The sequence below is a fragment of the Octopus sinensis genome, linkage group LG15 (assembly GCF_006345805.1).
Source record: "Octopus sinensis linkage group LG15, ASM634580v1, whole genome shotgun sequence".
In the NCBI taxonomy this organism is placed as follows: domain Eukaryota; kingdom Metazoa; phylum Mollusca; class Cephalopoda; order Octopoda; family Octopodidae; genus Octopus; species Octopus sinensis.
Genome location: NC_043011.1, coordinates 42370403 through 42396567, shown reverse-complemented (window position 1 = coordinate 42396567; position 26165 = coordinate 42370403). Strand labels below are relative to the sequence as shown.

The 26165-nt window shown below is 39.7% G+C and overlaps 1 protein-coding gene across 2 annotated transcripts in view; it reads left to right on the top strand.

The window, feature by feature from the left end:
• The first annotated feature begins 2998 nt into the window (after positions 1 to 2998).
• The window catches only part of LOC115219805 (ADP-dependent glucokinase), a 31132-nt gene continuing 7965 nt past the window's right edge, over positions 2999 to 26165 (top strand). The window contains exons 1-4 of one of the 2 annotated variants that reach the window (XM_029790076.2): positions 2999 to 3288; positions 24108 to 24333; positions 25441 to 25506; positions 25747 to 26163. In XM_029790076.2, the coding sequence (XP_029645936.1) occupies positions 3068 to 3288; positions 24108 to 24333; positions 25441 to 25506; positions 25747 to 26163 (930 nt within the window). In that variant the 5' untranslated portion in view covers positions 2999 to 3067. Of the gene's footprint in view, positions 3289 to 12206; positions 12756 to 24107; positions 24334 to 25440; positions 25507 to 25746; positions 26164 to 26165 lie in introns of those variants that run through there. The other variant, XM_029790077.2, reaches the window with a different exon arrangement.

Below are 26165 nucleotides of genomic sequence, written 5' to 3'. Positions count from 1 at the left end.
GCTTACAAAGAATAAGTCCCGGGGTCGAGGTGCTTGATTAAAGGCGGTGCTCCAGCATGGCCGCAGTCAAATGACTGAAACAAGTAAAAGATATATATATATATATATATAGATAGATAGATAGATACACACGCACACAAGTGAACAAACAAAAGAAAGTGGCTCTCAATAGAGTTTGTAGGAATTGCATACGAGGGTAGACTAGAAAGTTCATAGGCTGACTATGAAGGAGTAATGCTCTTGAAAACTGACAGAATTCTCTCGCTCACAAGCATTCTTTTATATATTTGTATATGTTCGTTTGTGCGTGTTTGTGTGTGCGAGCGTTTATATACATATATGTATGTACGTACGTATGTATGTATGTATTTAGGTGGAGGTAAAGACCGCCTTGGCGGAGATTCTGAATCTGCAAAAAATGCATTCCAAAATTTTAACCCCCCCAAGGTGCCACACAGTGGGACTGAACCCAGAACCATGTGGTTGGTAAACAAGCTACTTACCACACAGCCACTCCTGCACCTATATTTTTTATAAAAATCTTTGGTGAAAAATGTAGAAAACTATGGTGATTATGATTCTGAAAAAAAAATTGATAAAATTTCAATATTGCCAAAAAATAAATACCCTGTAGAGCGACCATGCGAAAAGGAAAGATATGAATGAATGACTCCTTTAAACACCGCACGGTTGAGGAATTACAATAAAAGCCAAAATATGGATGAATGAATAAGACTGCCAAAAGGAATAAGGAGAAGATGACACAACCGTAAATGAAAAAGAAAGGTTTTATTTAGATGTTAACATGTGGGTAGCAGAGTGTATGTATGTGTGTGTGTCATAAGGGCATCCAGCCGTAGAAACATTGCCAGATCCGATTGGGCCTGGTGCAGCCTCCTGGCTTCCCAGACCCCAGTTGAACTGTCCAACCCATGCTAGCATGGAAAGCGGACGCTAATCGATGATGATGATGATGATGATGACAATAAGAACAATAGTAATAGACAGGCTGTCACGCATACAATAACATGTATGAGTGTGTCTGTGTGTTCGCCATAAGTACATAAGAACAGTAATAGGTAGACAGGCCGTCAAGCATACATAATGTGGATGTGTGTACAAACAAGGGTGTATGCGTGTGAGATAAAATACAGAGCATAGAAAGAGTCTATAACAGGACGCTAGAAGTTCAGACACAATGAAGTGTGAGATAAAATACAGAGCATAGAAAGTGGTTACAATAGGATGCTAGATGAATGTTCAGATACAAGATGAAGACAGATACCAGTCTGTAGTAAGATACACAATAGTAGAGATTCTGTAACAAAGAAGTTGAGGTCACAAGGCAGAGGCCAGTGGAATACATGTCGTGTAGTGGTTGTGGCTTCTATGCTGTGCCAGGTTACTTGATACAGGAAATGCTCACAGGTTGAGCTAGCTGTTAACCATGGTGAAGTATTCACAAATAGTGTGAAGTTAAACCTATACGATTGGCTGTGGCATTGTTGAGATGAATGCGACAGTGGCGGAGACGACGTTAAGATGAAGGCGACGATGGTGGAGGTCCTGAAATGCTGTTGGTGTAGGTATTGTCGCTGTCTGTCGCTGGGTGCTCTGTGGTCAGAGGTTAGTCATTAGAAGGACTAGAACCAAAGACGAGATAGGTTGATCACTGAAGCCTTTATAGCAAATAGGAGGCTTCAGAAGAGAATTTAGAAGACTGTGTCACGGGACCTTATCAGAAAGTTGCGATTGGTTGGGTTGCATATTGGCACGTAATACAGTAAGAGACAAACTGCGCCAATACCAATCAATCAGAGTAGTGGATACAACTGGGCCCAAACAGCCGTAGGCTAGCTGTTATCTGCTACGTCTGTGTTTATGTTATATATGTCAGAGAGAGAGAAAGTATTTCACCAAGGGTCCGCTACAACCCCCTCCGATTTGCCAAGAAGTGAAATTAAAGTGTTTTCTCTACTGATGTTTCACAACGAACATAACTCAACATGTTGTGGTTGAGGGTCTTAAGGAATTAAGAGAGGCATGTAAAAATTAGATTTTTTGCTTACACACAAATGACATTAACAAATTTTTTTTTCTTTTTTGGTAATTCATATTTAGATAGTTGATCCTTGGTTTGGCTGTTGCTTCTTGCTTGTCAGATTTCTGGTTGGGGCATTCTTAAAAATTGAAAATTTAAACCCCACTCCCCAAAACATGTATTCATTCTTTGCCCTTCTGGGGGAGATTTCACTTTCTGTCATAGGGTGAAGTGAATGGGTGTTTTTTTTTAATTGAAATTTTGCAAGCAATTTTTTTTTTTGAATCATAATCTCCGTTTTTTTCTACGTATTTCGCCAAAAATATTTCTAAAATAAGTGAAAAATGAAGAAACTGGGGTGGGGGAGGATTTAAGTTTTGAAATTTTTTCTTCTTTGGTAATTCGAATTAAAATTTTGAAAACATGTTTCTAGTATCTCTTTAGATACTTTTTGCATCTGCTATTTTATAATTCTATGCATGCGTGAACATTTTAATAGAGAAAACACTTTAATTTCACTTCTTGTCATAGGGTGGAGGGGAAGGGGGTGTTTCTTTCATTTTTTTTTTGAAAAATCGATGGGGAGCGGGAGGGGGAATTAAGATTTTGAAATGCTTTTTTTTCTGCAGATTCGGAATCTCCGCCCTTGATATAGTGTGTTCCTGTAAAAAAAACAAAAAACCCCAAAGGGGGTGCGGTCCCTGATCTTTACCTCCGCCATGTACATATTTGTACATACATATGTGTGTGTGTGATCGCGCGCGCGCGCGTGTGTATGTGTGTGTGTGTATATATATATACTTTTTTTTCGTGTTATGTTTGAGATATATATATATGTGTATATATATATAAATATCCTAAATATAACCCGAAAAAAAATTATATTCTGAATATATGAAACGGAAGTAATCGACATGTTTTCAGGTCGGATTAAGCGGAAGTGACCTTCATCCTCATTTTGACCTTTGATAGCAATGTTCGAAGCAGCTTGAGAGGTCATCTATCTCATCCGTCCCGTTTGTCAAGATGCGCGGCAAGTTATGTCTCGTCTCCTCTCTTATTGTAATTATAGCTTGTTTGTGCACCACCTTTCTCGGTTTTCCAAGTGCCTATATTCCTACATCTTTGCTCAGTCTCTTCAATGTTGACAAAACGCAAGATACCACCAGCAACGAACAGTATATTATTACAGCGTGGGACAATTTTATTAAACCTCCCTCTCAGAAATTCAAACGCGTGTCTGTCGGGTAAGATACTCTGTCATATTTATTATTATTACCATATTATTATTATTATTATTATATTTGACACGGTTTGGTTATTAATTAAACAATTTATGTTGTTGGTTAAAGCTGTGTATATTAATGTGGAAATATTTTATTCTAAGTGACTATATTTTCGGTGTGCGAAAATATAGAAAATATAAAGCTGTTCTATTTATAACAGCAGTCTACTTCTGCTAAATAGTCATAAAAATATACATATACTTTTATTTTGAGTTCTATTTTTCCTGTTTGCACCAACATAACCTATATATGTATATGTACTTTATTATTATTGAAGTTGCAAAAACCTCATAAAATACTGCTACTCAGAGGTTCACGTACTCGTTTGGCGGACGGTTTAGACTCTGAGAGTATATACTCACACACATAACTATTTATATAAATCTGGGAAAGAGCAGTATGTATTCTTTTCTACTCTAGGCACAAGGCCCCAAATTTCTGAGGAGGAGGCCAGTCGATGAGATCGACCTCAGTACTCAACTGGTACCTAATTTATCGACCCCGGAAGGATGACAGGCAAAGTCAATCCTGGCGGAATTTGAACTCAGAACGTAAAGACAGACGAAATACCCATTTCTTTACTACCCGCAAGGGGCTAAACACAGAGGAGACAAACAAGGACAGACAGACGGATTAAGTGGATTATATCGACCCCGAAAGGATGAAAGGTAAAGTCGACCTCGGCGGAATTTGAACTCAGAACGTAAAGACAGACAAAATACGGCTAAGCATTTCGCCGGACGTGCTAACGTTTCTGCCAGCTCGCTGCCTTAGAGCAGTATATATTAAAAATGGGGAAGGCCGGTTTATGAGATTGCTTTAGGTTTCCCGTTCATACGGGTTTGAGCTTTATGGCGTATCGTCAGACTCCAAAACCTGTTGGCCTATGACCTCTTCAAAATATCTATAATTAAGATCTAAACTGTTAATATATGAATGCGAAATAGTTCAATAACTGTAAACCTGCTTTTGGGCCACCCTACACGCATATATTTTATATTTGGGGATGGTCATTTTTTTTTTTTTTTTGCCAAATAAACACACGTGCTATATATTCGTTTTTCACTTCAGATTTATTATTGTTCTTATTTTATGTCCTTTGTCTGGAAATCTTTTGTCACACCTCCTGTGACCTCTTCAACGACTCTCCATTCTTTAATATATATATATATATATAATGCACAGTATATGGATTTATTTAATCTGGTGGTGCTCGCTCACTGATAAAGCTCCTTTAATAGGACCAGGCTACAATCCGCATAGTAAACCAAATGATAGGGGTGTAAAGGGCATCCAGCTGTAGAAACTTTGCCAGATCAGACTGGAGTCAGGTGCAGCCTTCTGGCTCACCAGCCCTCAGTCAAACCGTCCAACCCATGCCATCATGGAAAGCAAACGTTAAATGACAATGATGATGATGTCTACACCAGTGTGTATGCTATAAATTGCATAGTACTATTGTAAATTTTACAAGCTAATAAAGATATAGAAGGCTAGCTCATCAGATCCACAGAATATCATGGTTACATCGATTCTTCAACTCAGAAAGAAAGTCATCTTCACATCTTTATGTATGGAGAAAATAATTTAGATTGGGAGGAAAGGAGATTTAGTAAGATATCTAAAAATGAAATAGTGGGTAGTAGTATTGGAAAATTGTATATAATATGATAGAGAGTGAGTCTGATAGTTAATCATTATTATACTCAAAAATAAACTATTTTTTCATGATGTTGGTTGTGAAACAATTGTAGCTTTCATCATCATCAGCATCATTGTTTAACATCCGCTTTCCCTGTTGGCATAGATTGGACAGTTTGACTGAGGACTCCAATCTGATCTGGCAAGGTTTCTACAGCTGGATACCCTTCCTAATGCCAACCACTCTGAGAGTATAGTGGGTGTGTTTTATGTGCCATCGGCATGGGAGCCAGTCAGGCGACACTGGTATTGACCACAGTCGAATGTGCTTTTTATGTGCACTGGCATTGGCCATGCTTGAACGGTGCTTTTTATGTGCTACTGGCACAGACATCGGCCACGACTACAATTTCACTTGACTCAACAGGTCTTTTCAAGCACAGCATATTGCCCAACAGTTGAAGGATACTTTTAAGCAGGCCAGTTATGTGACACTGGCATTGCCCATGGCTACGATCTCACTTGGCTTGCTGGGTCTTCACAAGCACATCATATCTCTAAAGGATAGGCGAGCTGGCAGAGACGTTAGCACGCCAGGCGAAATGCGTAGCCGTATTTCATCTGTCATTACGTTCTGAGTTCAAATTCCACCGAGGTCAACTTTGCCTTTCATCCTTTCGGGGTCAATAAAGTACCAGTTTCGCACTGGGGTCGATATAATCGACTTAATCCCTTTGCCTGTCCTTGTTTGTCCCCTCTATGTTTAGCCCCTTGTGGGCAGTAAAGAAATACATATCTCTAAAGGTCTCGGTCACTTGTCATTGCCTCTGTGAGGCCCAATATTCGAAGATCGTGCTTCACCACCTCATCCCATGTCTTCCTGGGTCTACCTCTTTCACAGGTTCCCTCCACTGTTAGATACTTCTTATGTTCAACTTTTCTCTCAGGGTGCTTACACTCTTTCATGTATGCACACTGACATTACACATCCAGCAGAGCATACTAGCTTCATTTCTTTCAAACCTATGTATCTCCTCAACTATCATGGCCCATGTTTCACTGCCATGTAGCTTGGCTGTTCACATGCATGCATCATACAGTCTACTCCCCACTCTGCGTGAGAGGCCCTTTGTTGCTAGCAGAGGTAGGAGCTCTCTGAACTTTGTCCAGGCTAGTATAATTCTAGCAGCTATGTTCTCAGAGCATCCACTCCCTCTACTGATTTGGTCACCTAGGTAACAAGTTTTTTCCCCCTGGTATGTGATGGAATCTGTTTTCTGTACATCTTTGGTGGTTATTGCCTCTGTGTATCTGTCACACACAAAAACTGTCTTCCCAGTTAATCTTCCTTAGATGTTGCTGTACCTCTTACATGTCCATAGCTTACACTGGGTACATCTTATATAGTTTCTACCTATGCCTTTTCTACAGATCGAGCAGAGCCATCTACAAAAGGGATTTGTGACTTGTCTGCCTTCCTACTTATCAAGACTTTAGTTTTTGCTAGATTGATTCTAAGGCTCTTTGATTCTGACACCTGAAACTTCTCTAGTTCTGGTAGTGACTCAGTTATTAGAGCAAGGTCATCAGCATAGAGGAGCTCCCAGGGTTCCAGGAGCTCCCTTGAGTTCCTCTGATATTGCTTGGAGGACTATGATTAATAAGAGGGGGCAGAGGACTGATCCTTGGTGAACCCCTACCTGGAATCCTTCAATAAACTCATTGTCAACCCTCACCTTACTGACAGCATCCCTGTACATAGCCTGTGCAGCTCTCACCAACCACTCATCCCTAGTTTCTGCATTGACCACCAGATAAGGGATCGGGGGACCCTGTCAAAGGCTTTCTCCATGTCGATGAAAGCTAAGTACAGAGGTTTATCCTTGGCTAGGAATTTCTCCTGCATCAGTTGTGCTTATGGATATCAGTTGGTGAAATAATCATCTCGTGCCTCTTTATACATCTAGGAAGAGTACAACAGTCAATAATATTGTTCCACTGCCCTCTCTGAACAGGGAAGGGAAGGTCTATCTTCTCTTTAGTGACTGTCGCGAAAGAGATGGTGTGGAGGACACACATGAAAGGTTTAGTGGCAGGTGTTTTCATTTCCAGCCTTGGTTCTTGGTTTACTCTTTTACTCTTTTCAGTCATTTGACTGCGGCCATGCTGGAGCACCGCCTTTAGTCAAGCAAATCGACCCCAGGACTTATTCTTTGTAAGCCCAGTACTTATTCTATCGGTTGCTTTTGCCGAACCGCTAAGTGACGGTGACGTAAACACACCTGCATCGGTTATCAAGCAATGCTAGGGGGACAAACACACACACACATATATACATATATATATATATATATATATATATATATATATATATACATATATATGATGGGCTTCTTTCAGTTTCCGTCTACCAAATCCACTCACAAGGCTTTGGTTGGCCCGAGGCTATAGTAGAAGACACTTGCCCAAGATGCCACGCAGTGGGACTGAACCCGGAACCATGTGGTTGGTAAGCAAGCTACTTACCGCACAGCCACTCCTGCTGGTGAACTTTTTTATTTTCCATCTGGAAATGCTGGAGAGGAGATGCTTGTCACTCAGTACACACAAGATGGAAGAAATGGCTCTTTGCGGTTAATAAAGAACCAATTCTATATATACTCACACACACACGCTCATGTATATATTGGCACTACAGCTGTTTTGTGACTCCTGCCCTCTGAATTTGTCTCTTCGTAACTTTCTGAAAAATGCATCCTTTTCTTTTTTTTTCTTAATGAAGTTTACCAAAGATATGTTTTCAAGGTTATAGATTCTTTATCTTGTTTCAGTCATTAGACTGTGGCCATGCTGGGGCACTGGCTTGAAGAATTGTAGTCGAATGAATCTACCCCAGTACTTATTATTTTTTTAAGCCAAACCATTAAGTTACAGGGATTTAAACACACCAGTTGTCAAATGGTTGCGGGGGGGGGGGGGGTAGCACCACACATATATGTATATATACACAGTGTCAGTATGTATATATGTGCGCCCACCAACTGTTTTTGGTCAAAGACCTTCACCCGTTAACATAAAAAAAAAGTAAACCAGTCTGGAGGCTACAAACAAGTGTGTGGAAAACAAATATGAGAAAAAAAAATGCGTGCTGACGACTCTGGGGAGTGGGGAGGGGACTTTCAGAAAATTCACAAGAACTGGTTTTTCCGTCATAACTTTGGGTAAAATGGATATATATATATTGATTTTTTTTTATCTCTTTTTTTTTTTTTACGGAATCCCACATTTTTGGTTATGGAGGATCCGATTCTGAAAAAAAGAAATTTTCAAAAATTTCATTATGTTATTGCAGTTTTGCGAGATTTGGCATGTGGATAGCCTACTTGAAGACCTGAGGGTATATATTCTTTTTTTGTTTTTGCTTGCTGAAAAATTGAAATTTTACAAAAATTTTTTCAGAATCATAATCTTTGTATATCCATTTTGCTGAATTTTCTGAAAGTCCCCTCCAAACCCTCAGGGTCGTCAGTGCACATTTTTTTTTTTTTTCATATTTGTTTTCCACACACTTGGTGAAGGTCTTTAGATTGACCCTGTTTTTCTTTTGCAAGTGTTTACGAACTTTTGGGACAACCTAATATTTATTTATTTAGTGAGGCACATCAACAACCATTTACTGCATTTTTGACTTTGAGAAAATAATTTTTACAAATGTTCACAAAGATATTTTCTTTAAATAACTTGTATTTCCCACCCTGTGTGTGTGTACAGAGGTGGGTACCATTAATCAAAAAGTTAACTTTGTTAATCCGTTAATCAAAAAGTTAACTTTGTTAATCCGTTAATCAAAAAGTTAACTTTGTTAATTCGTTAACCAAAAAAGTTAACTTCGTTAATCCTTTAACCAAAAAGTCAACTTCTTTAATCCTTTAACCAAAAAGTCAACTTCTTTAATCCTTTAACCAAAAAGTCGACTTCGTTAATCCGTTAACCAAAAAGTCGACTTCGTTAATCCGTTAACCAAAAAGTCGACTTTGTCAATCTGTTAACCAAAAAGTCAACTTTGTCAATCCGTTAATCCAAAAGTCAACTTTGTCAATCCGTTAATCCAAAAGTCAACTTCGTCAATCCATTAATCAAAAAGTCAACTTCGTTAATTCTTTGAAAATGTAACGGAAGTTAATATTAAGCTGTTAACTTTTATTGAAAAAAAGGTATACTACCATTTAAGGTACTTTTTGGTTGTCTTGCCCCCATTAAAAAATTGGGTTGTCTCCCCCTCCCCCCTTTTATGAGAAATATCGGTACTTTTGGTTATCTCCTTCAACCAAAAAGAAAATTGTTTTACCCTCAGTAAGACAAAAAAAACATTAATTCATAAACATAAAAAGTGATGAGATGAAACATCGCTTTGAATCTGATATTTTTATAACATCATTCAAAACTGGAAAAAAATTAAACATAGGCATAGGAGTGGCTGTGTGGTAAGTAGCTTGCTTACCAACCACATGGTTCCGGGTTCAGTCCCACTGCGTGGCACCTTGGGCAAGTGTCTTCTACTATATAGCCTTGGGCCGACCAAAGCCTTGTGAGTGGATTTGGTAGACGGAAACTGAAAGAAGCCCGTTGTATATATGTATATATATATATATGCGTGTGTGTGTTTGTGTGTCTGTTTGTCCCCCTAGCATTGCTTGACAACTGAAGCTGGTGTGTTTATATCCCCTTTACTTAGCGTTTTGGCAAAAGAGACCGATAGAATAAGTACTGGGCTTACAAAAGAATAAGTCCTGGGGTCGATTTGCTCGATTAAAGGCGGTGCTCCAACATGGCCACAGTCAAATGACTGAAACAAATAAGAGTAAAAGAGTAAAGAGTATCTTACTGAATCTGATAATTTTTTTAACAAATCCTACCATTCCTATTGAGGAGGCCAAACATCAACAATGTGTTGAAGTATTGAATAAAAAGGATCTCTTTTAATCCAAACTCTTGTCGCCACATGAACTCGATTTTTTTTTTTTTTTTGAGAGATAACCCAGTTTTTTTTAGTGGGGGTGAGATAACCAAAAAGTACCCAGTTTAATACCCCACTGACTTTGTTGCCTCATAACTTCTAGAAAAATGGATACTTTTTAGTGAAACTTTCACCAAATAATCGCTTATATCCTGCAGATTGGGTGTATGTGGAGGTTTGTTGGAAAACATTTTCCAAGGGGTTGGAGAGAGGAAAATTCACAGGACCCGACATTTTCCCCCCTTGTAACTTTCTGGAAAATAGGTATTTTTTAATGAAATTTTGTACAAATACCTTTCAAACAGTGTAGATTGTGATTACAAAGAAATTTGTCAGTAAAATTTTTGGAAGGGGACAGGGGGATGAGTTTTGGATCAGACCGCCCACATAAGTTGGAATTTCTCTGTTTTGAAGGGGATTTTTTTCCAATGTTTTTCACCCAAGTCTTCAGAATAATGAGACAAATTTTTTCACGGATAAATAAAACTTTTGAAAATTTTTCTTCATTCTTGCCACCCCTTCATCATCCCAGTCCGAAACGATTTTGGCCATGTTTCTTTTTTTTCCCTGCGCAATTAAAACCTGTGAGAGAAGCATTTTCAGTTTTTAAAAAATTAATTTCAGGGGAAAATGTGCCATTTAAGGGAGATCTGGCTGTTGTTTCTAGCACATCCCAAAACTTTCCTCGTTTCTTTCTCATGCACACAGCTATTGATATTTTTCTCCCCATAAACAAATTTTATGGAAGGATGATGTCAAAGTAACACGTGTAATCTTGACTGAGCAAGACTGTTGTGTGTGTGTGTGTGTATGATAAAAAAGACGTGAAATGACATGTACAATATCAAATATGCTAGGACAATCTGAAAACAATAGAAACCGGGTTTTATGAAATTTTGGGTTTAACAGACTTGTTTAGTGGAACACATTGAGGATTGCATTTTTGACTTTGAGAAAAAAAAGAGTTTTTTACATTTATTCACAATGATAATATTGTTTTCAGCTGAACTGCTTATGTTTATATATGTATATATATTAGTGAATGTATATATGTCTATTTGTCTGTGTGTGTGTGTGTGTGTGTGTGTGTATAGATATATATATATACACACACACACACATACTCAGAAGCACATACAAGCGTGGAATAAACTGCCTGCATCAGTTGTTGACTGCCATGACACTGCATCCTTTAAGGCCCTCATGCTTCCCGAAATCCGTCGAAACTACACCTGATTATATATACACTTTAGATGAGTTGTAGTGCACCTGAGCACTGTACACAATTATTATTATTATTATTTATTATATACAAAAAATACATAAACATGAGTGATTCAACTGAAAAAAGAGTTAAAGAAATGAAAAAAAAATTTTAGGGAACAAATACTTTCATTTCTAATACTTTCTGCGAAAGATTGCCAAAAGGGCACTTGAGAACATTATCTCTGTTCTCTTTGAGCATATAAAAGACAAATTTAGCTGGAGCAAAATGAGTAAGACAAAATAAGATGAGGTAAATTTGCCTCTTCTCTAGAATTACATTCGAAAAAAGACTCATACATATTAATATTCGTCCTTAGACATCAGAAAGATCAGAAATGCACCAAAAAATTAAAATGTCTGGGTCAAATGAAAGAAGGCGCAGGAGTGGCTGTGTGGTAAGTAGCTTGCTAACCAACCACATGGCTCCGGGTTCAGTCCCACTGCGTGGCATCTTGGGCAAGTGTCTTCTGCTATAGCCTTGGGCCGATCAAAGCCTTGTGAGTGGATTTGGTAGACGGAAACTGAAAGAAGCCTGTCGTATATATGTATATATATATATATGTATATGTTTGTCCCTCTAGCATTGCTTGACAACCGATGCTGGTGTGTTTACGTCACCTAGCGGTTCAGCAGAAGAGACCGATAGAATAAGTACTGGGCTTACAAAGAATAAGTCCCGGTGTCGATTTGCTCGACTAAAGGCAATGCTCCAGCATGGCCACAGTCAAAAGACTGAAACAAGTAAAAGAGTAAAAAGAGTGAGATCATGGGAAAATGGCATGTGATATGTATAGCCTTAGTTCTGTCGGTGAGATGTAGCCACTCTGTGCTAAGCTCTTGGGAAACCATTTGGTGTTGACAGCTTTGACAATTGTTTAACAACATCTGTCTCTTACACGTATGATTTCATTTTGCACATACGTGGCTTTTGCTCTGCTAGTCAGGACTGACTTGTATACAAACAGGTTCCAACTGCCTGCATTTCTGTAAAAATTAATATTGATGGAACCCTGCTCTGTGATTTAGATCTGGAAATACAGCAGAGAAATGGTGCACACCAGTCCATCTCTGAAAAAAATTTCTATCAAGGAATAATATCACAGATAGCATTGTGGGGTGCACACTCAGCAATCGCCCTATTGATGACATCAAAATGTGCTCAAGGGCCTATATGGTATACAAAATAGTCTGCAGCAAATGTGCAGCATCCTACTTAGGGAACGCCATCAGGAAATTGCACATCTGCAACCCAGGATTTTAAAGTATTCCTCTAGCCTGCCCAACACAACAAAGAAACATGGAGGTCCTCCTTATAATCAAATTGAAATCAATCATTAACAGGTAGGAACTACATGAAGCAGACTTGTTTATAGCAACACCAATCTGCGCATGTCACTTTCCTTCCCTTTCTCCCCCACACATCTGAGCAATGACTTTTTCCAACAACCGCTTTTTTGAAACGTTCTGAATAAGGGGTCATAGCCCTGAACTACAGAAATACAAGGTAAAACTGCAACCTTTTTGTTTTCTTTATTTTTTTGTTTACTTTGTGCATTGTTCTGGCTTTACACGACAGCTGTGTGTGTGTGTGTGTGCACACACAGAATTTTTAACTTTAGCTTTGAAGGAAATTGAAATAATAGCAAATACTTATATTTTTAACTCAATTTTCTATTGTCTTGTCAGCTGTTATTGTTTTTCTTTCCTTTGTATACTCTTAAGCTTGCTTCCCAACCAGTCTCAGGCTGACCAAAACCTTGTGAGTATATTTGGTAGACAGAAACTGAAAGAAGTCTGTTGTATGTGTGTGTGTCTGTTTGTCTGCCCACTATCACTTCTATCTCTGTAACGTAGCAGTTTGGCAAAAAGACTGATAGAATAAGTACTAGGTGCACGAAGAATAAGTCCTGGGGTCGATTTCTTTGATTAAACAACCCTTTAAGGCGGTGCCCCAGCATGGCTGCAGTCAACAATGACTGAAACAAATAAGAGTAATATATAGATATATATTTAAATGTGTGTGTGTGCATGAGAGAGGAGTTGTGGCATACCTACAGCTTTGTGCCCACTCTCCACCGACTTCCTGTGGGGTTGTTTTCCTAAAGTCTGTTGACATACCAGTGGTTTCCAACCTTTTCACTACCAAGGGCCTCTTTTATTTAAATGAGTTTTCCCACGGTCCCCAAGATATTCTTTACTGCCCTAGGCACAAGGTACGAAATTTTGGGGGAGGCGGGGCCAGTCATAACTGTACTTAATTTATCGACCCTGAAAGGATGAAAGGCAAAGTCGACCTCACGGAATTTGAACTTAGAACGTAATGACAGACGAAATACCACTAGGCATTTCGCCTGGCGTGCTAACAATTCTGCCAACCACCCCAAGATATTGAAAGGTCTGTCTGTTACTTTGGCAGACGCCCCAGGACTACCTTTGGGGGCCACACGTTGGGAACCACTGAGCTACACACACACACATTTATACATTTATAATGGTAGTATCTGGAGCGCGAAAGAGATTGTTCTATAATTTCTTTCTAAGCAAAGTGCATGCCTGACTGAACTAGTGAGTAAATGTTTGTGTTTTACAGAAGCTCACTCCTGTCACCCGAATCAACACTCCCTGTATAGGGGCACAGTGTGTCATTTGTTGAAGTGATCACAGAACAACACAAAGTGTTTTGTTGAAGACCACAACAAACCACTCAGTCTTGGTATCAAGTTCATGATCATGCAACTGCCAGTGCAAAGGCATGTCTCCTCATTTTTTAAATGTGTAAGTTCAAAAAAAGAAAAATTTGGAAAAACTCCGTCCCGAATGCCTTGGGTTGGGGCATATGGGAATTAATGTAAAAAAAAAAAAATCGAAATTTTCTAATGTTTTTTTTTTTCATAAAAAGCTCCCCCCATTCCATTTTTCTGAAGTGTGTAGTGAAAAAAAAAAAATTTTTTTTTATTAATTTCCATCAAAACAGACTAAATCCAACTTATGTGGGCAACCTATTCCAGGCCTCCTCCTTTATATACAGGGTGGGGGCATGTGCAAAAGTAGATATACAGTAAGTATTGCATCAATGTTATAATACTTAGTTCATTAAAATTATTGGCACTTTAGTTAGCTACATTTTTTACATTTTCAGTGTCATTAATCCTAATAACACATTTATCCTAATTATAATACTTTATTTACATTTGATGGATATTTGTCCTCATCTTGTTTGTTGTTAATACAACATTTTGACTGATATACCCTCCAGCCTTCATCAGGTGTCTTGGGGAAATTTCGAACCTGCGTTCTCATTCCTAAGGTATTTTTGGATGTTGTTATTATTATTCAGGTCACTGCCTGGAATCGAACTGGAATCTTGAGGTTAGTAGCCTGTGCTCTTAACCACTATGCCATATGCCCATGGGCATATGGCATAGTGGAACTGGAATAATACTTTTATTGTATCTTTTAATTTTTTTTTATAAAAATAAATGAGAATTGTATGCGTTTTCTTTTTTTTTTTGTATACCTACTTTTGCACCACCCTGTATACACACACACAGGAGTAATATGTACATGTGGGGTAGAAAGGATGAATGTTTTTGAAAAATTCACAAAATCATTAATTTTAACTGCAAACAAATTTTATTGACATCAATGTGTTCGTATTGAATTAACATTTGTCAAAATCAGGTGTGAAAAACAACATCCATCATGTGGTGTCCGTTTTCATTGATGCATTTCTGAAGGCGCTCTTGGAAGTTTGCCTCCACTCTCTCCAGCATTGCTCTGTTGATTTGGCCGACTTCCACATGAATAGCTTCCTTCAAATTGTTCAGTGCATGGGGCTTATGTGCATACACACGTTCCTTGAGGTTTCCCCACGAGAATTAATCACACATGGACAAATCAGGGGACTGAGGAGGCCAAGGTATGTCAAACCTGGAAATGAGGCAGTTACCGAAGAGAGGGCTGTGTGGGCCATCACCCCATCCTGCTGAAACCACACACGTCGAATAGGCATACGATGGGCAAAAAGAAGTTATCATTTCAATGTAATGCTCGGAGTTCACAGTAGCAACATTTCCATTATTGTCTTCAGAGAATTAAGGACCAATGATGGCAGCTTTTCCAACAGCACACCAGACCATCACTTTTGGGCTGTGCTGTGGTCTTTTGTGCAGTTCTCTTGGTTTTTCAAGAGCCCAATAACGACAGATCTGTTGATTCACGATGCCAATGAGATGAAAATGAACTTCATCACTCATTAACAAAATTAGGTTGTCATTGCTTCAATCTGATGTGCGAAGTTAAGCCACTGGGCATAGTCCCATGGTTTCAACTGTTGCCCAGCGAACAATTTGTACGGGTGGAAATGCAGGTCTTCATGCAAAATACACCTTACTGATCGATTTCTGATGCCAAGTTCAGTGGAATGCCTCGGAGCAGAGCGATTCAGACCCCATATCAAAGCTTGTCTGATGCATTCCACATTTTCTAGGGCCTGTACCATTTGTAGCACCCTCACCGGTCTCCTATTCATTAGTGTACGAAGTACATTCACCCACCTTATGTGAATGGATCGAATAAATGTAGACTTTGTTTAGCTGAAAGAGCTCAGATCCTATTCAGATCTAAGATACCTAACTCTCTATTGAACTTCAAGTCAGAAATTTTCAGTTGTTGCAAGCATATGCATAAATATATTTTAAAGAACTGGAAAATCCTGCCTATTCCTGACTTGATATATTTCCAGCCTTATCATTTAAGGTCTAAGGAGGATAGCTCTTTTACCTTTTTATTTTTTTATATTTTACATTTCAGTTTTGTGTTTGTTTTCCGGTTTTTATTTTCTATATGCTGTCTTCTCAGGTTTTTCACATTTCTTCTATTATTAAACTTTTTTAGTTCATTATGATATGTGGTTTGCATCTGAAGAATATGTTTGAGTATTTCTCAACATATGAAACTATTACTAGCACTTAAGTACATATATTATGCCCTTTAAATAAATAATATATATATATATATACAGTGGCGGACTGGCCAGGTTGCCAGCTTGCCCGATGGTAAGTGGGCCCCCACGAATTCATAAATGGGAGCCCATGTTAGTATCTAAGAGGCCCATCCCCTCAGGTTAGAGGATTTTTTATTCACTCCTGGAAGAATACATTATTTCAGCCTGGCTGTGTTTGTAGACAGTTGAAAAGAATATATTTAACAACAAAAAAAAAATAAATGATAGCATTTTAGTTGCAGGTGGGTCCCCTTAATCTTCTGGCAACCAATATTTTTAGAACCAGTCTGTCACTGTGTATGTATATATAGATTGTTTTGAGGATATATTAACCTCTTAAAGTGATGATTACATCCAAGAATACTCTGGTTCAATACTTTATATCTCTGGGAAATAAATTTCTCCAAATCAATGTAACCCATATTCCATTAAGAGAAGGAAAAAGTTAACAGTTAATAATTATTTTGGAGATGTACTTGTGCATAGTGAGTGACTTGATCTGAGATCGTGTGCTGGAATGAAAACAATTGCAGCGTAGAAGGTGTTAATAAGCCATTTAAGAAACACACAAAAGCCGTTAGATTCACTTCAACATTTAAATTTAATTTGTCAAAATATTTTTGTTGCGGTTTCAAAGTGATGAAAATATTTTGACAAATTAAATTTAAATGTTGAAGTGAATCTAACGGTTTTGGTAATTATTTATTTATTTTGTATTTATTCACCAAATTACAAATTTATGCAATAAATCTGCATTTATAAGTTATGAGCAAAAAATATTAAGGAGATATTAGACATTACAAAATTACATGTTGACCAATCTATTCTTTCCACAATCTGTTGACCAATCTGTTCTTTCCACATTCTGTTGACCAATCTGTTCTTAGACACACACACACACACACACATGCATTATGTGGGCAATATTTTCAACTGAGCTGTTCTGATTGTATCTAATTCTGCAAGTGCTTTAATTCTGTGTATGTACATACATTTACTAGATTGCTGACGTTTATCAATTTTTTTTCCCCTTTTGTGCTGATGTGCCATTTTCTATCAATTATAAAACCGTTACCATTTTTGATGACACGGGGTCTGTTAGCTTATGTATTAATGTGCTTATGGCTGAAAAGCATTATAAAATTACGTGATTCATTGAAAGGAAAAATAAAAAGCGTGAGAGAGAAGTGTCTGCAACATGCGGTAGGTGGAACATAATATTTATTAAGTGGTTAAAAAGTTAGTTGAAGGGAGTGATATAGAGAAAGAGAGTTAGGAAACAGTGTTTAACACAGAAGGTGGAGGCGGTGGTGGTGAGGTTAAAGAAAAGCAAATAGAAAGATGGGGAGAGGGTAGTGATGCGATTGCCAGCTGATACATTAAGCTGCCATGTGGTTAGTGGAAGTGAGAAGTGAAGAGAAAGAGGAGTGAAATTGTGTAAGGGGGCAATGACATCTTTGAAGAAAGAGGTAGAGAGAGAGGCGGTGGTGGGGAGAGTTTCATCATCATCATCGTTTAGCGTCCGTTTTCCATGCTAGCATGGGTTGGACGGTTCTACAGGGGTCTGTGAAGCCAGAAGGCTTCATCAGGCCCAGTCAAATCTGGCAGTGTTTCTACGGCTGGATGCCCTTCCTAACGCCAACCACTCCATGAGTGTAGTGGGTGCTTTTTACGTGCCACCTGCACAGGTGCCAGACAGAGCTGGCAAACGGCCACGAACGGATGTTGCTTTTTATGTGCCACCGGCACGGGGGCCAGGCGAGGCTGGCAACGGACATGAACGGATGGTGCTTTTTACGATTTTACGTGCTACCGAGCAGAGCTAAAATTTTAAACAAACATGTTGTGACTGACAAAAAAATATTTTAATTTTCAAATTTTCGTATCTTCTATCTTTCGATCAATTTATCTGTCTGTCCAGATTGACAACTAAATCAGTGGTTGGAGATAATAAAGTTATCGTGGCTAGATAGACAGATTAATTTTCCACTGAAAGTAAAAAAAAAAACTTAGCAAAATAGCTGCGGGCGTTATTACTTTTTTAAAAAGTTCATTATTCAAACTTTGTATTGTCAGATAAATACATCGACAGCAAAAAAAGAAAAAGTAGAGGCACAGGAGTGGCTGTGTGGTAAGAAGCTTGCTTCCCAACCAGATCGTTGTGGGTTCAGTTCCACTGCGTGGCACCTTGGACTAGTGTCTTCTAATATAACCTCAGGCAACCAAAGCCTCATGAGTAGATTTGGTAGACGGAAACTGAAAGAAGCCCATTGTGTGTATGTGTGTATATATATATATATAGGCGCAGGAGTAGCTGTGTGGTAAGTAGTTTGCTTACCAACCACATGGTTCCGGGTTCAGTCCCCACTGAGTGGAACCTTGGGCAAGTGTCTTCTACTATAGCCTCGGGCCGACCAAAGCCTTGTGAGTGGATTTGGTTGACGGAAACTGAAAAGAAGCCCGTCATATATATATATGTATGTGTGTGTGTGTGCGTGTGTGTCTGTGTTTGTCCCCCTAGCATTGCTTGACAACCGATGCTGGTGTGTTTATGTCCCCGTCACTTAGCAGTTCGGCAAAAGAGACCGATAGAATAAGTACTGGGCTTACAAAGAATAAGTCCCGGGGTCGAGTTGCTCGATTAAAGGCGGTGCTCCAGCATGGCCGCAGTCAAATGACTGAAACAAGTAAAAGAGTAAAGGGAGTAAAAGAGTATATATGTATATGTTTGTGTTCGTGTTTGTCCCTCATCATCGTTTGACAACCTATATTGGTGTTTGGCAACAACAAGAACATGTGGATAATGTAGTCTTAAGCATACTAAATGAGCTGGTCATGGCTGGAGCACTTTCAGTCATTGCTTTGCTGTATCAAGAAGGCTGACCTAGGGTTAAATAACTTCTGATGTGATAAGTAGAGACAGTGAATGGAGTTTGTGTCAGCATAGTTGTGTAGTTATAGAAACAGTTAATAGTAGTGAATGGGTACAAAAGAGAGGTGTAACCTGATTCTTTGCAGTGGGGTGTGGGGTACAGAAGCAAATTAAGAGGAAATAACTTATAAGAAACTGGTGTAGGATACAGCCGGGTCTTCACAGTCACAGTATATCTCCAGAGGTCTTGGTCCTTCATCATTGCCTCCATGAAGGCCCAACTTTCAAAGGTCATGCTTCACTACCACATCCCATGTCTTCCTGGGTCTACCTCTACCCCGGATTCCTTCAACTGTTTGGGAGTGGCACTTCTTCACACATCTCTCCTCATCCATCCATAGTACATGACCATACCAGCGCAAACGTCTCGCTTGCATGCCACATCCGATGCATCTTATGTCCAGCATTTCTCTCAGGACGCTTACACTCTGTCGTGTGTGCACACTGACATTACACATCCAGCGAATCATGCTAGCTTCATTTCTTTCAAGCTTACGCATGTCCTCCATAGTCACGGCCCATGTTTCACTACCGTGAAGCATGGCAGTTTGCACACATGCATCGTATAATTTACCTTTCACTCTGAGTGAGAGGCCCTTTGTCGCCAGTAGGGGTAGACGCTTTCTAAACTTTGCCCAGGCTATTCTTATTCTAGTGGTAACGCTCTCTGAGCATCCACCCCCTCTACTAACTTGGTCGCCTAGGTAGCGGAAGCTATCAACTACTTCTAGTTTCTCCCCCTGGAGTGTGATGGAATATCATGTATGTTATACATGTACATCCTATTATCTACTGCCATTTTTATCTTTGCTTAGGGATTAGTAAATAAACTAGTAGTTTAGTGATAGTTGACTGACACACTTTCAGAATAGCCATCACTACTTTATGGCGAAGGAAAAGATCCGTCTATTGGGTGATAATTTTATAGTTTATTTACTAATCTTTTACTATATACAAAAATTGGCTATCAGTAATAGGAGTGCATATATATATATATATATATATTACACTTGTTAAAAAATTCCCTCTTATATTTATGTATGAAATACTATTTACTGAATCTCAGTTTTTTATATGTTAGACCACTGGTGTTAAAATTGATGTTATCAAATTAATATCGAATTTTTCACCCTCATTTTGATTCTAATATATATATATATATATACACACACACACACACACACACACACACATCATCATCATCATTTAGCATCCGCTTTCCATGCTAGCATGGGTTGGACGGTTCAACTGAGGTCTGGGAGGCCAGTCTGACCTGGCAATGTTTCTACGGCTGGATGCCCTTCCTAACGCCAACCACTCCGTGAATGTAGCAGGTGCTTTTTATGTGCCACTGGCACAGGTGCCAGACGGGGCTGGCAAACGGCCACGGTCGGATGGTGCTTTTTACGTGCCACCGGCACGGGTGCCAGACGGGGCTGGCAACGGCTATGATCGGATGGTGCTTTTTACGTGCCACCGGCATGGGGGCCAGGTGAGGCTGGCAACGGCCACGATCGGATGGTGCTTTTTACGCGCCACCGGCACGGATGCCCGTCGGGGCGGCGCTGGCAACAGCCACGTTTGGATATTAGGGCTTCACTTTAGCTTATTATTATTATTATTAGTTTATCAGTTCTTTCATCCCACATTATTTTGTGACCTCTTTAGCAACTTTCTGTTCCTTGTGTGTTCACTTATTGCTTGTCTTGTCCTGTCTGTTTTATTTTACCTTTCTGTTTGCATATGTCACTATTTGTACAAGCATCTACGTCTATGTGTGAGTGTAGATAGGTTTGTATATCACTGTTTGCACCTGTCTTTTATCATTTATTCAAGCTTTTTCTTATTCTGCCTTAGTTGTTGGGTTGCAGGGTGTGATGGAGTGGGGCATCGTTATAACTCACTACAAGTGTTCTTGTGAGACTTGGCCTATTTTCTATTATATACGGGGGGGGGCTCACTTGGCCTATTTTCTATTATATACGGGGGGGGGGCCTCACTTGGCCTATTTTCTATTATATACGGGGGGCCTCACTTGGCCTATTTTCTATTATATACGGGGGGGGCTCACTTGGCCTATTTTCTATTATATACGGGGAGGCCCTCACTTGGCCTATTTTCTATTATATACGGGGGGCCTCACTTGGCCTATTTTCTATTATATACAGGGGGCCTCACTTGGCCTATTTTCTATTATATGGGGGGGCTCACTTGGCCTATTTTCTATTATATACGGGGGCCTCACTTGGCCTATTTTCTATTATATATGGGGGGCTTCACTTGGCCTATTTTCTATTATATACGGGGGGCCTCACTTGGCCTATTTTCTATTATATACGGGGGCCTCACTTGGCCTATTTTCTATTATATACGGGGGGCTTCACTTGGCCTATTTTCTATTATATACGGGGGCCTCACTTGGCCTATTTTCTATTATATACGGGGGCCTCACTTGGCCTATTTTCTATTATATACGGGGGCCTCACTTGGCCTATTTTCTATTATATACGGGGGCTTCACTTGGCCTATTTTCTATTATATACGGGGGCCTCCGTAATCGGAGTGTGATTTCTATTTTATGTGTCAATAAAATTTTAACATCTGTTATCTACTTTTATATCCATGTATTGGATATATAGTATAATGGAGCAGGGGAAAGAAAGTATATACACACCGCACTACTATTTCTATTACACGGGGCTCAACGCTCTATATCAAAGGCTCACAGTGAACTGCTATCAACACAGAACTGCCAATCATACACAGTCCGTCCACTTTTTAGTCTCTTGGTGGCTGGTCGGAATCCTTCCACAACATGTACCAAGCATACTTGTTCTAGGTTAGCATTTTGATGTAGCAATGACAAGCTTTTCTCCTCCTTGAGTCTCTGCCAGTTTTCACGTATCCTCTCATTTATGATTGAGAGAGCAGCTGTCGCTACAATGTACATCGTCTTGTTTCTGTACCACCCCTCTGTACTCCTTACACTACAGAATGCAATGTTTTGCAGTGTAGTGTAAAGCTTACTCTTTACACTATACAATTCCTATCACCGCAGGGGGTTCTTTCAAATGGGTATGTTCCAAAGATCAGGGATTTTATGGGAGCTCCTACTGTTTACGCCTGTACACATTTGATCTCTACTTCTAGCATATTGGCATTGGCCCTCCAGCACCCTTATTTATATTTTCATGAACTGAGGTATTTTGGGTTGCAAGACAGTGTGTGAGAGAAAATTGTGATGTCACAGGAGAGAAATGTGTCCGCATGGATGATGGTGCACTTGCTTTTAATGATTCAGAAAGTAAGAGGCTTGGAGAAGCCATTATGAAAGACTGCTGAACGTGGAGAATGAATGGGAGGAGGAGAGCCTGCCAAATGTTGACCCAGTAGAGGGACCAGCTATCTGAATAGACAGCTCCTTTGTAGATAAAGCAATTAAGAGTATGAAGCCAGGAAAAGCCCCCAGTCCATCAGGAATCACTACTGAGATGCTTAAAACATCTGTTGGTGTAGGATTTGGCCTAGTCACCCGCATTGTAAACCAGGTAGTTCATGATGGAGTCATACCCAATGATTGGCATAGCAGCACCATAGTCAACTGCTCCAGATAGAAATAACTACAGGAGTATTAAACTGCTGGATCAGGTGATGAAAGTAACAGAGAGGGTCATAGCCCATCTCATTAGGGAGAGATTCTGCTTAGATGAGATGCAGTTCAGTTTTGTGCTGGGCAGAAGCACCACTGATGCCATATTCCTGGTTCAACAACTGCAGGAGAAATACCTGGCTAAAGATAAAACCCTATACTTAGCTTTTGTGGACTTGGAGAAAGCCTTTCACAGGGTCCTTGATCCCTTATCTGGTGGGCGATGCGGAAACTGGGGATTGACGAATGGTTAATAAGGGCTGTACAGGCCCTATACAGAGAGGCTGTTAGTAAGGTTAAGATGAACAATCAGTATAGTGAAGAATTCCAGGTAGAAGTAGGGGTCCACCAAAGTTCAGCCCTCAGTCCCCTTTTATTCATCATAGTCCTCCATGCAATAACAGGAATTCAAGACAGGTTGTCCCTGGGAGCTCCTTTATGCTGACAACCTGGCCCTCATAGCAGAATCACTACCAGAATTAAAGAAATTTCAGGTGTGGAAGCAAGGTTTAGAATCGAAACGCCTTAGGATCATGTTGCAAAGACCAAAGTTTTAGTAAGAAGGAAGGCGAACAAATAACACACCCACACAGGTAGGTGACCCTGCTCGATCTGTAGAAAAGGTGTAGGTAGAAACTCCATAAGATGTACCCAGTGTAAGCTATGGACACATAAGAGGTGCAGCAACATCAAAGGAAGATTAACCGAGAAGGTAGCTTTCATGTGCAGCAGATGCACAGGGGCAATAGACACCACTGATACGTGACCAAGTTGGTAGTGGGGGGGAGGATGCTCAGAGAGTGTTACCACTAGAATAAGAATAGCCTGGGCAAAGTTTAGAAAGCTTCTATCCCTACTGGTGACAAAGGGCCTCTTGTGCAGAGTGAAAGGTAGATTGTACGATGCATGTGTACGAACTGCCATGCTTCACGGTTGTAAAACGTGGGCTGTGACTGAAGAAGACATGCGTAGGCTTGAAAGAAATTAAGCTAGTATGATCCGCTGGATGTGTAATGTCTGTGCACACACAACAGAGTGTAAGTGCCCTGAGAGAAATGCTGGACATAAGAAGCATAGGTTGTGGCGTGCAAGAGAGATGTTTATGCTGGTATGGTCCTGTACTATGGATGGATGAGGAGAGATGTGTGAAGGAGTGCCACTCCCAAAAGTTGAATGAATCCGGGGTAGAGGTAGACCCAGGAAGACATGGGATTTGTTTTTATATTTTCTTCAGTTTGTTTAATAACATTCAGATCTTTTTTCTTTGTAGGATCAATTCTTGTTTGGACATTATTATTGAAGGAATTCCATTCTTGAAAGATCTCCACATTGAACCTGGGTCTGCCAAGGACCATTCACAACTTAAAACATTTGACCAGTTACAGGAAACCTTTACACATTATTTCACAAAAGGCTCTGCTGCCGAAAGAACATTCCAGGATGTGGAAGCTTTCAAGAAAATGGTTTCTGTGGCACAGTCACAGCCTAATGTTCAGGTGAGCATCCTAACATCAGTTTTAATTGACCAAGAGTTGCTTGATTGGAATGGTGGTAGTGGTGGTGTTGCTCTAGTGGCCACATAAGATTACATCCTACTTCGGACGGTTCTGGATATAACAGAGAGGTGGCATAGTGATGACTGTGGTAGTGTTATGGTAGTTGCAATGTTAGGAGATAGTAGAAGTATTCAGCTGCTAATTTAAGAGGTAAAACAGGTGTGACTGTGGTGAGAAGTTTTGCTTCCAAACCACATGGTTCCGGGTTCAGTTCCACTGTGTGGAACCTTAGGCAGGTGTCTCCTATAACCTCAGGGTGACCAAAGCCTTGTGAGTGGATGCGGTAGACACAAACTGAAAGAAGCCTGTCGTGTGTGTGTATATCATCATCATCATCGTTTAATGTCCGTTTTCCATGCTGGCATGAGTTGGACAGTTTGATTTAAGACTGGCAAGCCAGGAGGCTACACCAGACACCAATCTGATCTGCCAATGTTTCTACAGCTGGATGCCCTTCCTAACGCCAACCACTCCGAGAGTGTAGTGGGTGCTTTTTACATGTCACCGGTATGAGGAGCCAGTCAGGTGGCACTGGTGAATGGTGCTTATAATGTGCCACCAGCACAGGTGCCAGTCAGTCCACAACTGCAATTTCCATTTTGATTTTGGTTTTGATTTGATCATATATATGTATGGGCTGTGGTCTTTGTGTCTGTCTACCACCACTGCTTTACAACCAGTGTTGGTGCATTTACATCCCCATAACCTAGCAGTTCAGCAAAAGAGACTGATAGAATAAGTACTTAAAAAAAAGTCCTGGGGTTGATTCATTTGACCAAAGATTCTTCAAAGGGTGCCCCAGCATGGCCGCACTCTGATGACTAAAACAAGTAAAACATAAAAAAATAAGGACAATTCTTATTTTTCCTAATTCTTCAGATGAAAAAACTGAAATTGATAGAAAATATCCTTCCACTCTGAATGTATCTGTTGTTAACTCCACTTTTTGGGAAATGATTCTATTTTGGCAAACTATCAATTATTTCTTTAACTCTTCTTTCTTAAAGCCTCCTTAAGATTCATTTCTTTTTTATTTTCTATTTTCAGAAATATTTAGGTGGAAATGCTTTGTTAATGGCCAACAAAATTGCATTGAATTTTCCTGAGGTCAAGGTATGCTATATTTCCTCTCTTATTCTATCACACGTCACTTCTGTTTTGCTTTTTTTTTTTTTTTACCCTCCTTCAGTGTCATTCCTGCAAATGTTGACTTGTAACAATTCTAAATGGCGTTAATGACATCTTGCTCATCTTTCTTAGAGATTCTGCAAAGGCTCATGAGCACTGCCCCTTCTTCTAAACTCAAAAATTTGTTTTGTATTATTCTAAACCTTTATCTCTCTCTCTCCCCAGGTGCAATATGTTGGTCCCATTGGCCCCAGTGTCCGAGAAGCGATGCCTCAAAACATTGACGTTCCCAAAGAGAGCTTGCTGTCAGAGGATGAGGTTCACCTGATTCTAGAATACAAAGTAGGTGATGTGTGGGGCAACCACACCAGCATTGTGGCTAACCGTTTCATTCTCAACAACAACTTAGCCAACCTCAATGAAGCCCTCATGAAATTCTTCTTCAGTTCTTTAGAGATTTATCAGCCAGAGTTGATTGTCTTCTCTGGTTTGCACACATTCTCAGTACAAGATCTTGAACTCGGTGAGAGGAAGGTTAAAGAACTTGCCAAACACTTCCAGATGCTCCCTATCTCTGTTCCTGTACATCTGGAACTGGCTAGCATGACGGACCCAAACTTTGTCACATCATTGCTCAAAAAGGT